The following is a 13863-nucleotide window of genomic DNA, read 5'->3' on the forward strand; positions in this document are numbered from 1 at the left end:
AAGTCCTCGCGGCAGATGAAGACAAAGACCTTTTGTTGTCCCGTAACTTCCTGTACCGGAAGCTCTCGCCACCCGGAAGTTGGCCCTTTTCCCGGTTCTGTGGCCGCTGTGACCTGGCGCGCTCTCGGGGCGGACTGCGGGGGACCCTGGGGCGGGAGCGAGCGAGGTAGGTCCGGGGGCCAGGGGCCCCTCGTGCTCGGCCCGGGCCTCCCCTCCGCGCTCCGAGTTCGAGTTCTGCCTCAAGAGGGGATGCCTCAGTTTACTCCTCTGTGGAATGAGGGCGTAGCTGCTGCCGAGGGTCACGTGGGGAGGCCTCAGTCACGTGATGTGGACTCTGTGGGTTGGATCTGGGCTCAGGAAGCCCTAGTAACAATAGTTATCCTTATTATATTACTATTGTATAACATATGTTATATTATTATTAATATAAGTGTGTTCAGCACCTACTGTGTGCCAGGCACCGTGCTAAGAGCTTTATGATAATGATTACAGTTGTTACTCTTTTTAGTTTTGTAACAGCAAACATGTATTAAACACCTACTGTGTGCCAGGCACTGTGCTAAGAGCTTGGCGATGGTCGTCATCACAACTGTATGATACGTGATAATTATTGTATATAATAACTATATATTGCAGGTAGCTATTGTAATGACAGTTATTATTATAGATAACATGCATGAAGCGCCCACTGTGTGCCAGGCAGTGTCAGGAGCTTTACAGTCATCTTCACCATCGTCACAATTATATGATGTGTAATAATTGTATGTAATAACTATATCCTATGTAGTTATAATGACGTTATAGATAACACGTATTAAGCACCTGCTGTGTGCCAGGCACTGTGCTAAGCGTTTTATGAATATTAACTTATTTGATCCTCACAACAACGTTGGGAAGTAGGTGCTATCGTCATCCCCATTTTATGGTTAAGCAGACTGAGGCAGAGGTGAAGTGACTGGCCCAGCGTCACGCCACTAGTAAGTGCCTGTGTTTGATCAGGTCTTCCCAGCTCTGCGCCTGGTGCTCTCCCCACTGCGCCACCTGGCTGCTGGTTTGATAGTGGCTTCGTGATCACTTCATCGCTTCCTGCCTCAGTTTCTTCATCTGTAAAATGGGAACAAGTGCACCTACCTCCCAGGGTTGCACAAGGATGAAATGAGGCATTCTGCTGGAAGTACTCACGACCACTCCCCTATAGTTCTTTCCCTGACTTGGGCAGGGCCTCTGAACTGGGTTTTCTCCGTTTTGCCATACTTTATTTTCTTCGTGATCCTCGGTATCTTATTGCTTGCATTTAGAAATATGGTGCTGAGGCGTCCCTGGGCATCCTTGCCCTGCCGCCCTGTGAATGCCTGTCCTTATTGAGGCCACCACAGCTTCTCTGCCCCTTCTTCCTCCCCCTCCTTCCCTCTTGCTGGACTCCAGAAGAGCCTCCATCACGGCGCTCTGCAGCATCAGCAGAGCAGCCAGGATGATTGAGGCCGGGCACTGCTCTGCGGCCGTCCCTTTCCTGCAGCACCTGCATTGGCGCCAGGGGACGCATTCCTTGGCATGGCCTTTGAGACCCCGCAGTCTGCTGCCATCCTCCTTCCAGGACTGACTTCTTGGGACTCCTTGGCCAGGCTGTGGCCATCAGTCGACCCTCCATCTCCTAGCTCTCGCGGTTGCATCTGCCCACCTCTGCCTTTCAGAATCCTTGTCCCAGAATTCACCTCCATTGAGACAGATGCCTTTCCCAACCTGTTCAGTTGTTTTCAGTTGTGTCTGACTTTTCATGACCAGATTTGAGGTTTTCTTGGGATAGATCCTGAAGTGGCTTGCCATTTCCTTCTTCAGCTCACTGTACAGATGAGGAAACTGAGGCATTTAGGGTTAAGTGACTTGGGGCCACCCAGCTAGTAAGTGTCTGAGGCCAGATTTGAGCTCAGGTCTTCCTGACTCCAGACCCAGCACTCTGTATACTGTGGTGCCACCTAGCTGCCCCCTACCTGGCCCTAGGCTGTCCTGCTTTTACCCTGTGAGTGGCTTTGTATTGAGGAATGTGCATCTGGGCCTTTTACCTTTTTTTTTTTTACTTACTTATTTGTTTTTAGTTTTCAACATTCACTTCCAGAAGCTTTTGAGTTTAAAAAATTTTCTCCCCCTCCTTCCCTTCCCCCCCCTCCCCAAGACAGCTTACAATCTGATATAGGCTCTACATATACATTCATATTAAGCACATTTTCAGATTAGTCATGTTGTAAAGAAGAATTAAAACCAATAGAATGAACCATGAGAAAGAAGAAAAAAACAAAAGAAAGAGAAAATAATATGCCTCAACCTGCATTCAGACTCCATAGTTCTTTCTTTGGATGTAAATAGCATTTTCCATCATGAGGCCTTTGGCGATATCTTAGATCCTTGTATTGCTGAGAAGAATTAAGTCTATCAATATTAGTCATTGTACAGTGTGGCTGTTACTGTTTACAACGTTCTCCTGGTTCTGCTCACTTCATTCAGCATGAGACCGTACAAGTCTTTCCAGGTTTTTCTGAAGTCTGCCCGCCCATCATTTCTTATAGCACAATAGTATTCCATTACATTCATAACACAACTTGCTCAGCCATTCCCCCATTGATGGGCATCCTCTCAATTTCCAATTCTTTGCTACCTCAAAAAGAGCTGCTATAAATATTTTTGTCCATGTGGGTCCTTTTCCCATTTTTATGATCTCCTAGGGACACCTGGGCTGGTTACCTTTAGTAGAAATCTTCTGAGGTCCAGGACTCACTTATTGGTGTCTGTATGTCCCCAGTGTCTGGCGTTAAACCAAGTCCAGTGTAGATGTTTGATAGTGGGTGAATTAAGTGCTGGGGAAGAGTCCGGGGCTCCGTGGAAGGTCCATCTGAGCCATGGGGGTGAGTCTGGGAGCTGGGAGGCAAGGCCTGTCCCTCTCATGGTTTCTGTTTCTTCCCCAGCTCTCCTCGTGGATGCCCGGCCTTCCCTGAGACGTGGGAACACTGAGGAAAAGACAATGGCCCCTGTATTCCTGACAGCCAGGGCCCCCCAGGTGAGTGGGAGGCTCCTCATTCTGAAGTTTATAACCTAAGAAATGGGGGCCCCAGGGACCCCCTCATCTAAGCCCCTTGTTTTGCAGCATGGGACACTGGCTCCAAGAAGGGACAGTGTCCTGTCCTCGGGTGGGAGCCGCAGAGCCAGTGTCTGAAGTCAGGGTCTCTGAGCCTGACTCTGCAGCTCTGCCTTCCTGTGACTGGGGGCCCCATGGGGGGTTTTCCCACTTACACAGTGTTCCCGTGTTCTTGGCCAGTGTTTGCTCCTTCATTTGTCAGGGGTCCAGGTCTGGGGTTTGTTCAGCACTAACTCAGTAGACATCGTGATGGTTGCACAAGAAGCGTGATATTAACAGCAAGCATTTCTATTGCACCTAAGATTCGCAGTCCAAATCACAAAAATGGGCGAGTACAAGTCACGTGATGCCAGCTTGGAGATTCAGAAACTAGGCTTCAGAGAGAAGAAGTGCCTTGGACCACAGAGAGAGTAAAGGTTGGAGCCAGGACAGACGACAGGCTTCTAATTTCCCTTTCCTTCCCCTGCTTCCAACCCAAGACCAGAGGAGACATCGAATCACTGCTTCAGATTTGTCAGTCACACGCTTCTTGTGTTATCTGACGTCAGCAAGGCGAGGTGTTGCTCTAAGCAGGTTTGAATCAGGCTGTGATCGTCAGCACTTATGAAGTGCCTATGGTGTGCCAAGCGCTGGGGCAAGGCAATCCCTGCCCCCAGGAGCTCCAGGCTCCTGGCACTCTCCCCTTGCAAAGATGCCTGTGCAAATGAGAGAGTCTGGATAACTAGAGGCATTCTGTGGGGAAGGCCAAGCCCTGACGGGGATTGAAGCGGCTTCTTGCCGAAGCGGGGATTGTGGCTGAGACCTGCAGAGAGAGTGATGCTGAGGGAGAGAATTCAGGTGTGACAGATGGTGTTGGAGGAATTTGTGATGAGGAAGAACTAGAAAAAACGTTTGGTTATTAATGAGGCTTGTTGATAGAATGAATGTTTGTGGCATGGTGACTGGTGGTGGTACCATGAGAAGTGGGAGCCAGAGCGGCTCCTGGGCTGAGCTGGGAGGCAGCCCCCAAGGCTGGCGTCCTATGAATCTGGTCAATGCAGTTTTACATTGAAAAGGAAGGGAGGGGGAGGAGAGGGCCTGTCATGGACAAAATCATGATAACACATGCTCATCACACTGACCTCGCAGGGTCGTTAGGGGGAAGGTTCTTGGCTGTGATGATGTACACAGTTCCGAACCTAGTTCACACAGTAGGTGATCAGTAAATACTTTTCTAGGGCTGTACTGAAGGCTGAATGCTCTAGGACTCCCCACAGTCCCTGGGCACCCCCACCCTTCCTCTCAGGTTGTTATGAGGGTCCTGGGCACCCACACACATACATTTATTATTTCAGGAATTAGTGACATTCAAGGATGTGACCGTGGACTTCACCTGGGAGGAGTGGGGGTGCTTGTACCCCTCTCAAAAGAAATTATACCACGATGTGATGCTGGAGAACTACAGGAACCTGATCTGCCTGGGTAAGGATGGCCCCCGGGCGTCAGTATCTATGTGCCCATTGGGAGAGCTTCTCCTTCCTTCCTTAGTCAATGCTGTTGTCGACTGGCTGGAGTTTTACGTAATCATTGTTTGGTACACCGGCAGCAGAGATTGCTGATCTTTTCATCAAATGGTAGAGTCCTCATCACCAGGTGAAAGGTCTTTTGTTATAGAACTGGAAGCTGGCATTCTGAATGTGTCTCCCCTAAGGTTGTGTTCTCAGGTCCCCCTGGTCAAAGGTTTCTCCCCTAAAGGGCCAAGTAGAGAGGCCTGGACACCTGAAAGATTGCCGTCCTCTCGGCAGGGTCAGGCTGCGGTGAGCTCCTTTTTTCTGAGCCCAGATCTGTTTTGTGACCTAATGCACCACATTTGCCAGGAGTAAAGTATAGAACGTCCATCGGGAGTCTTTGAAACAGCCTGTGACCTTCGTTGCAGGTCCGTTTTTTTCCCCCAAGAGACGAAACACAAAGGTTGAATTCTGAACTGGAGAATCTTCCATTTCTCTTGAGCAGGACTTGAGGTTTCCGAACCACATGTGATCTATCAGCTGGAGCATGGGGAAGCACCTTTGAAGCTGGAGGGAGACATCCCCAGGACCAGCCGTCCAGGTGAGCTGGCAAATATCTAGCACAGAAGTCATTCCAAGCAGTGTCTGAGCCGGTCCATCCCTTGGGGCAGAACAGTGCCAGGGGTCTCAACTGACATGAGATTTGTGAAGTACTTAGCCCAGTGCCTGGCACATAGTAGGTGCTTAGTAAATGCCTGTTCCTGTCCCTGTCCCTTCCCTGCCAAGATTGTTTGGCCTGCACAGAAGAACCAGGCTGTCTGACCATAGGTCTTTCCTACGGCTTCTTCCCTCCAACCAGTCACTTTCCTGGCCTCTCTCCACACCCAGGGTTAGAGAGAGATGTGCCTCTGGTCAGGAATGGCTCTTTCTCTCCCTCTTTGGTCTTGGGGACCTGTTTCCACCAGCTGGTACCTCAGTGACTGCCGTGAGCCCTCATGTCTGGAGGAGCTCCTGATGGACGCCTTCCTGCTTGGCGCATTGAGGCTAAGTGATGTGGTGAGCCGGGATCATTAGGAAGGTGGTCACTGTCACTATCACTCCTTATTGTCCATGGGCACTCAAGGGCCAACCTCATTTTGTAGTTTTCAGTTTTATTGATATTTTGTGTTTTTATCGCATTCACTACCCAGGACTTCCTTCCCTCCCCTCCTACCCAGAGTCATTCCTTATGACACAGAATGAAAAAGCAAAGGGGGGGGTAGGGGTGGGGTAGGTGGCGTGGTGGATAGAGCACCAGACCTGGAGTCAGGAGGACCTGACACTAGCTATGTGACCCTAGGCAAGTCACTTGACTCTAGTTGTGTTAAAAACAAAAAAAAAGCAAACAGAAAAAAAAAAGTCAGCAAATTGTTTCCAGGGTAGCTTGACAGTATTTGCTTTACCTCTGTCATCTCTCACCTCTGCAAGGAAGGGGAATGAGCGTGCTCCACTCTTTATCGGGGCCAAGGAGGTTCCTGTCCTTAGCAGAAGAAATTGTACTGAATGTGATTTATTATCAGACTTCATGTGTGAGGAATTCATTGTTTGTAAGTATAGCCACTTGTGGTCTCCCAAGTTTGCATACTAAAAGTTCAGTGGGAGGTTTTTTCATTTTAAGATCACTGAAAGTGTGGTACCCGTCTCCCCATGATCAAAGGTAATTATAGCTTCTGTCAAGCTTCTTCCTGGCCTTTATTGGTCTCCAAGTAGAGCAGGTTGGTCCTCTCATGGCCAGAAGATCATGAGGTCCCCAGGGAGATCCATAGTGAAGGTCTGTCCTCTGAGGAGCGGGGCGCTCTGGCTGACCAGATGTTGCAGGGGGTGCTGGCTTTGCCTGGCTTTTGCTGTTAGCTTCCGTGAAAGCAATCTCTGCTGCCATAGAACTCTTGAGTGAGGTTCGGTCCTTAGAAGAGAAGGTGATTAGCCAGTGGTGCAGAGCTTAGATGCAGCCAGCAAGCCAGACTTCTCAGAGGAGCGGGTTCAGGAGTCGTTTGTTAAAGCCCAGCGAGTTCATCAGCTTGCCAACAGGTCTCTGTGGCTGGTGTTCGTGCTGTGGGCTGGAAAGATTCAGACCTTGGTGCTTGGAGTGAGGATGTAGGAGAGGATACTGGGAAGGAGGGTGTACTGCATGCCCCTTTTCCTTCTCATTAGTGCATTTCCACCTCCCCAGGCAGGAACAGATCCTCCACATGAGCCCGTCTGCCTCACCCCCCCATCATCTTTCTTCTGGACAGTGGCTATAGTGATCCTTATCTTTCAAACCAAATCTAGCAATAAAACTGCATTAAATGGACCTACAGGGGCATGTTTTGAACTAAGAATCCTGAATTGCAGGATCTGACTAAACCTTACCATCAGCTCTCTGAAGAAATCCTCATGAACTGGGTCCACTTAGTCCATGATCTGGGAGATTGCAGTGTTAATTCAGATCTGGCAGAGAGATTTATCTTGGCTAGCTTCTCCAGAGATAGCACTAGGAAATCTTTAGTTCAGAATCTAGTCCCTAGCAATTCTGGGAGGGTACAGAGCTTTTATGGCTAGCCTATTTTATATTTATATTTATATTTACTTATTTATATTTATGTTATTTATATTTTATATTGTGTCTATGTCAGCTAGCCATGACTGGCCTTGAGACTCTCAAAGAAGTCACAGCATAATGCTGACATAGAATCTCCATGGGCGTGACTCCCTTCGTCTGTTATGTTATCCCCTGACCACCACCCCCTGATAGTTTTCATGCTCTTTGAGCCCCTGTAATTATTACTGTTTTTAAAATTTAATTTCTAATTTAATAAACATTTATTTTCTCTCCTTCCCACATTCCTTACTTTTAAAAAAGGAAAAAGAAAACCCTTGTAAAAAACAATCTGTAGCCAAACAAAACAAATTCCCACATGAAGATATTATTCTGTCCCTTCCCTTCATGTGTCCCAGTCACCTTGAAGCTGTTCTGTTTTCTGTCTTTATGGAGATCAGTCTTCCTATAAAGTCTTTAACATGGGTTCAAAAAATCAACTTTATGAGCCGAACCAGAACAGTTTATACAGTAACAACATTATTCTTTCATTTCTTTTGAGCTCCTTCAATTCTGCTTTGCTCATGGAGCACAGCAACTTTTCTGATGTGGGCACGCCATGCTGGGCAGTCCTGTGCCAGTGTCTCCCATGTCCACGATCATTCCAGAGTTCTTAAGAGAGACCTTGAGAGTGTCCTTGTGTCGCTTCTGTTTCACAGACATACAGCAGTGAGGTCAGCACAATGGCCCTGTAGATCTTCAGTTTGGTCTGATACCTCTTCTCTCTTACACTTTCCTTTGGAGCCTCCCAAACACTGAGCTGGCTCTGGCAATGCATGTGTCAATCTCATTGTCAAGAGCAGTGTTCTTATTTGGTATATATTTTGACATTTGAGTTATTTTCTTTATGAACATAGTAGAACATGGGGCTAAGTATAATGCATGGGCACCAGGGAATACATACTTGTCTTTCTTTCAGATTGGAAGAGGAGCCCTGAAACCAAGGAGTTACCCCCCGAGGTGGGCACTTTTATGGAAGAATTATCCCAGATACAAGTGACTTAAGTGATGTTCACTGTTTCTTCAGAATGGGACAAAGCTGGGAATATGGGGCTGAATGTAAGAGGAAGCAGAATACAGAGGAGAAAGATCATGTACCCAATGATTTTGGAAAAGCCTCCTTCCAGAACACCAGCCTTATTGGCTGTCAGAGAATAGATGCTGTAGGTAAACCTTGTATGTGGAATGAAGATGAGAAGGGCTTCTGTCAGAACAGACGTCTTACTCAAAAACAGAAAACTCTTACAGGGGAGAAATCCTTTGCATGTGATGAATGTGGCAAGGTCTTCCACTGGAGGTCAGGACTTAGGGAGCACCGGAAAATTCATACTGCAGAGAAACCTTATGAATGTATTGAAAGTGGAAAGGCCTTCTGTCTAAATAGTATACCTATGCAGCATCAGAGAGTTCATCCTGGAGAGAAACCTTATGAGTGTAGTATATGTAGAAAGGCCTTCCGTTGGAAGTCACATCTTACTCAACATCAGACAGTTCATTCTGGTGAGAAACCTTATGTATGTAGTGAATGTGGGAAGGCTTACCACAAGAGGTCAGTGCTTACTGAACATCAGAGAACTCATACTGGAGAGAAACCTTATGAATGTAATAAATGTGGGAAGAGCTTCCGATGGAGCACACATCTTAGTCGACATCAAAGGATTCACACTGGAGAGAAACCTTATGTATGTAAGGAATGTGGGAAAGCCTTCCGACAGAGAACAGTGCTTACTGAGCATCGGAGAACTCACACAGGAGAGAAACCTTATGAATGTAACGAATGTGGAAAGTCTTTTCGATGGAGGACAGTGCTTGCAGAACATCAGAAAACCCATACTGGAGAGAAACCTTATGAATGTAATGAGTGTGGGAAGTGTTTCCATTGGAACACAAACCTTACTCGACATCAAAGAATTCACACTGGAGAGAAATTTTATGAATGTGGGAAGGCCTTCCCCCAGAAATCAGCACTTAATGAACATCAGAGGCCTCATACTGGAGAAAAACTTTATGAATGTAATGAATGTGGAAAGACCTTTCAGTGGAATACAAACCTTACACGACATCAAAGAATTCATACTGGAGAGAAACCTTATGAATGCAATGAATGTGGAAAGGCCTTTCAGCGGAATACAAACCTTACTCGACATCAAAGAATTCATACTGGAGAGAAACCTTATGAATGCAATCAATGTGGAAAGGCTTTTCGATGGAGCACAATGCTTATTGAACACCAGAGAATTCACACTGGAGAGAAACCTTATGAATGTAATGAATGTGGAAAGACCTTTCAGTGGAACACAAACCTTACTCGGCATCAGAGAACTCATACTGGAGAGAAGTCTTATGATTGTAGGAAAGTCCTCCACCAGAGAAGCCAGCTCACTGAACATCAGAACATTTGTGGTGGAGAGAAACTTTATGAATGCTATGAGTGTGGGAAGGCCTTCCACCAGAAGTCAGCACTTACTGCACATCAGAGGCCTCATACTGGAGAAAAACTTTATGAATGTAATGAATGTGGAAAGACCTTTCAGTGGAATACAAACCTTACTCGACATCAAAGAATTCATACTGGAGAGAAACCTTATGAATGCAATGAATGTGGAAAGACCTTTCGATGGAGTACAATGCTTATTGAACACCAGAGAATTCACACTGGAGAGAAACCTTATGAATGTAATGAATGTGGAAAGACCTTCCAGTGGAACACAAACCTTACTCGACATCAGAGAACTCATACTGGAGAGAAATCTTATGATTGTAGGAAAGCCCTCCATCAGAGAAGTCAGCTCACTGAACATCAGAGCGTTTGTGGTGGAGAGAAACTTTATGAGTGTAATGAGTGTGGGAAGGCCTTCCATCAGAAGGCAGGACTTACTCGACATCAGAGAACTCATACTAGAGAGAAACTTTAACAATGTAGAAAGGCATTTCACAAGAGCATAGACTTACTGGACATTAGTCCATTCATACTTGACATAAATCTTTTGAATGTATTATGTACGGGAATGCCTCCTGCCAGAAGGCTGGAGTCACCATTCTACAATTTCTGTTGGGGAAAAACAAAACACCTTAATGAATGTAATGATTTGTGAAGATTGTGGGATAGCTTTCTTCAAGAGCAATGAACTTTCTCAACTTCAGAGAATTCATTTTGGAGAGAAACCTGAATAATATGAAGTATTATGAAGAAATGTACATCAGAAGGATTTCAGAGTACATGCTCTTCTTGGAAGTTTTAGTATTTAAACTAAAAAGAATTTTTGTAAATTAAGTCAGTCTTGTTTCTCATATGGGACAATCCAAACCTTTTCATCTTTCCTCAAGCTTCTAAGTAACTCCCTCTCTTAGTATTCAGGTTTGTAGCTGATAACTTAGACTATTCATTGAGAACATGATGGCAGTCTGGTAGCAGTTGGTTCCCCAAACTTTACTCCTCCAAAATCTGCAAAATCATCACCAGCACTTTCCTCTTCCTTACAGAGGGCAACAGTTATCCCTACTCATTGCTAAAGCTTAACCTATGCCTATACTTTTGATCTCATGCAGTGTGACCTACTCTAGAACCCTATTTGACCATTCTCATTCATCAGAATATTCATTCTCTGATGCATCTTCATTTTATTCCTTTCTATTAACTCCTTACTATATTCATATATAGTCTTTTTTGGGGGGGGGGCTAGGCAGTGGGGTTAAGTGACTTGCCCAGGGTCACACAGCCAGTAAGTGTTATGTGTCTGAGGCCAGATTTGAACTCAGATCCTTCTGAATCCAGGACTAGTGCTTTATCCACTGCACCACCTAGCTGCCCCCCATATATAGTCTTAATACCTCCACCCCAGATCTCTGCCCCTTACTTGCTATCCCCATCTACCAACCACCTGATTTTTCTTCTACCTTCACTACCCAAAACTTGTTGGGGAAATAAAAAAGTGCTTCCCTTCCAAACTCAAAATCTGTGATCCTGTGAACTACCAAATGCTGTAGTCTTTTCTATCCTCATTCTTTTTCTCCCTTTCTTTGACACAGAATTTGACCCATTTAACCGTCTCCTCCTGGTTACTTTCTCTTCAGGCAACAAAAATTACTTGTTTTTCTTTTTTGCTGCTCTCTCTCTTTTACTGGCGTCTCTTTTTCCCAAGGCATTAAGGTGGATGGTCTCTGAGGCTCTCTTCTGTTCTCTGTATACCACATGCACCTTCCTTTGGAATTAAATTTGGTACTTTTATGGTCATTGAAAACTTAGAGGCTTTCAAGAATAATTTCAAACCAGGTGTGGGAGGGTGGGAAAGGGGCTTGATGCTTTGTATAGCAAGCACCTGGATCACCTTCACTGTATTTTTTAAAAAATCACTAGGTTGTTTTGTTTTTAAGGATATTTAGCTTCATTTTAAAAAATGTTTCATAAATGCATTTTATTTTGATATACCAAACCCATTTCCTGATAACCTTATTGCCTTCCCAATGACATTAGATTTATCCAGACCTTTGTTACTACTGTGGGATCTTTCCCAGCCACAGAACACTTTCAGCATCACCTTTGCTAGTGGAACAAGCTTGTCCATCAGCTCTCCTGTGACTCCATCTTTTCACCATCCCATTGACTTCTCAAACCAAAACTTTGTCCCCAACCACAGTTCTCACATTTGCCACTTGTGGAAATAGAAGCTCTTTGAAAGCAGGGATGCCTCTTTTTTTGTATTTGTCTCCCCAGAATTCAGCACACAGTACTTGCCTCCGTGGAAGTAAATGGCCCTGCTACCCTTTTGGAAGTATTAAGAAAGCATTTTTCTCTGCATCCTCCTAGGCTGAAACTTTTGGACTAATCTGAATGAGAAACTTCCTCAGTCTTTCTGGAACAGTGCCCTTCAGGAATCATTTTTTGAGGTCCGCTGGCTGAAGGTTCAGGAAGATTCACTGTTGCCCTGTTCAGTAGAGTTGGGGCATGGGTGAAGGGTGCTTCTTTCCTCCATTTAGAAGCTGTACACTCTCTCTCCACATTTGGACCCAGTTAGGGGAATGATCAGATGGAATAAGGCCTTGGAGTCTCTCAAGACTCTGAAGAACTAGAGTTCTCTCAGCCAGCTGGAAAGAGGAATTTTTAGAAAGAGTGGCCAAAGTAAGATGGGAAGGCTTAGGAAAATGAGTCTCCCAGAGTGTCCTGAAAACTAAGCGACTAGTTCTGTTTATTGGAGCAAATTATGAGGAGCTAGTAGAGTCTTCCTGAGTAGAGGCGACCTCGGGTAAGGGCCTGGCTCTCAGGGTCATGTGCAGGATCTGTCTCTAACAGACAGCTGGATCAAGTGTGGATTCTGGCTGAGATAAGGTTTTAAGGACGCTCCTTGTTTGTCCTCTCTAAACATTTGATCCTGCACACTCAGCTCTGGAGTGGGCTGATCATTGTGATGCCTGGCCTTAAATATCCCCAACTCAGAATTGAAGAAGCTGTCTCTAGAGCTAGGTCAGGAATTCTCAACTAAGCATGAGTCTAACAAAAACTCTGTCCAGGAGGCACACCTAAAGTAAAGGAATAAATAGGCCTGCCTTGTGCTATGCAGGAGTGCAAGCAGCCGCCGTGTGAGCGCCTCTTCCTGTATTTCCTTGGGCAATGGCACTGGCAATGAGCCACTTATAGTCTTGCCCTCATGAGGGATGCCTTGGCCCAGCTTGGGCTCTGGGTTGCAGGGACATGCCTCAGAGCTGAGCATATAGTAGGGTCAGGTGGGCTGCTGGGAAGAGGTGGGCAGTCCCTTGCTCCACAACCTGCCTTTCCTTCCCAAACACTCTCCTTTAGATGCCAGCCATGCCCCTTCTGAGAGCTGACTTTTTCATTGGATGATATTACTGATGGATGGAAGGGAGTGGCAGACTTTTGTCCCAACCAGGCACGCAGCTCCCCTTGCCCACTCCCCTTCCCTTCAGGGTAGGGACAAGAGCTTTAGGAGAGGAGTCTTTGGACAAAAGTTCAAGTGATGCTCTTGTCATTTACTGTCTGGAAGTCCTTTGCTTTCTAGTGGTTTCAGTTTCCTTTGGAAAAAAAGGGGGTTTGAAGGCTCTCTAAGGTACCTCTCAGCTCTGAGGCAGCTGGTGGTGCAGGGGAAAGAGTACTGGCCCTGGAATCAGGAAGCCCTGAGTTCAAATCCAGCCTCAGACACTTACTAGTTGTATGAACTTGGCCAAGTTACTTAACCTCAGTTTGCCTGTTTCCTCATCTGTAAAATGGGAATAATAGCACCTCACAAGGATGTTGTGAGGATGAAGTAAGATGCAAACCATAAAGTACTAAGTGCTTGCTGTTAATTGTGACCTTTCGTTCTGATCTGTGCACTTCCCAAGGCCCTCAGAACAGAACCAATCCACCCCCAGGACCAGTTTTTCTTCTTTCCCTCTGTGTGCTCTGAAGTCATGAAGAGCCAGTGGTTTCTTCTCCATGTTAGAATGTTGGCATCACATCTTTGTATGGCTTCCAATTGCTCAGATAAATTGACCTTTCTAGGTTTCTCTGGATGCCTGTCTTTTGTGTTTCAGAATTCCTGCTCAGCTTTGTTTTTTGTATCAGGAATGCTTGGAAGTCTTTCAATTAAAGGCCCACTTATATTTTCCCCCTAGAGGATGATATTCATTTTTGAAGG

General features: G+C 45.9%; 1 protein-coding gene across 1 annotated transcript; it reads left to right on the forward strand.

Annotated features, from left to right (window-relative positions):
* On the forward strand, positions 1-10505 carry LOC110215324 (uncharacterized). Its single transcript, XM_078154476.1, is given in 6 exon segments — positions 1-166; positions 2958-3049; positions 4462-4588; positions 5120-5215; positions 8151-8212; positions 8215-10505. Coding segments are annotated over 6 exon segments (2460 nt in total). The 5' UTR covers positions 1-15; the 3' UTR covers positions 10147-10505.
* Positions 10506-13863: the final 3358 nt, after the last annotated feature.

The sequence above is a fragment of the Phascolarctos cinereus genome, unplaced genomic scaffold (assembly GCF_003287225.1).
Source record: "Phascolarctos cinereus isolate Bilbo 61053 unplaced genomic scaffold, phaCin_HiC Scaffold_4;HRSCAF=312, whole genome shotgun sequence".
Taxonomy (NCBI): Eukaryota; Metazoa; Chordata; class Mammalia; order Diprotodontia; family Phascolarctidae; genus Phascolarctos; species Phascolarctos cinereus.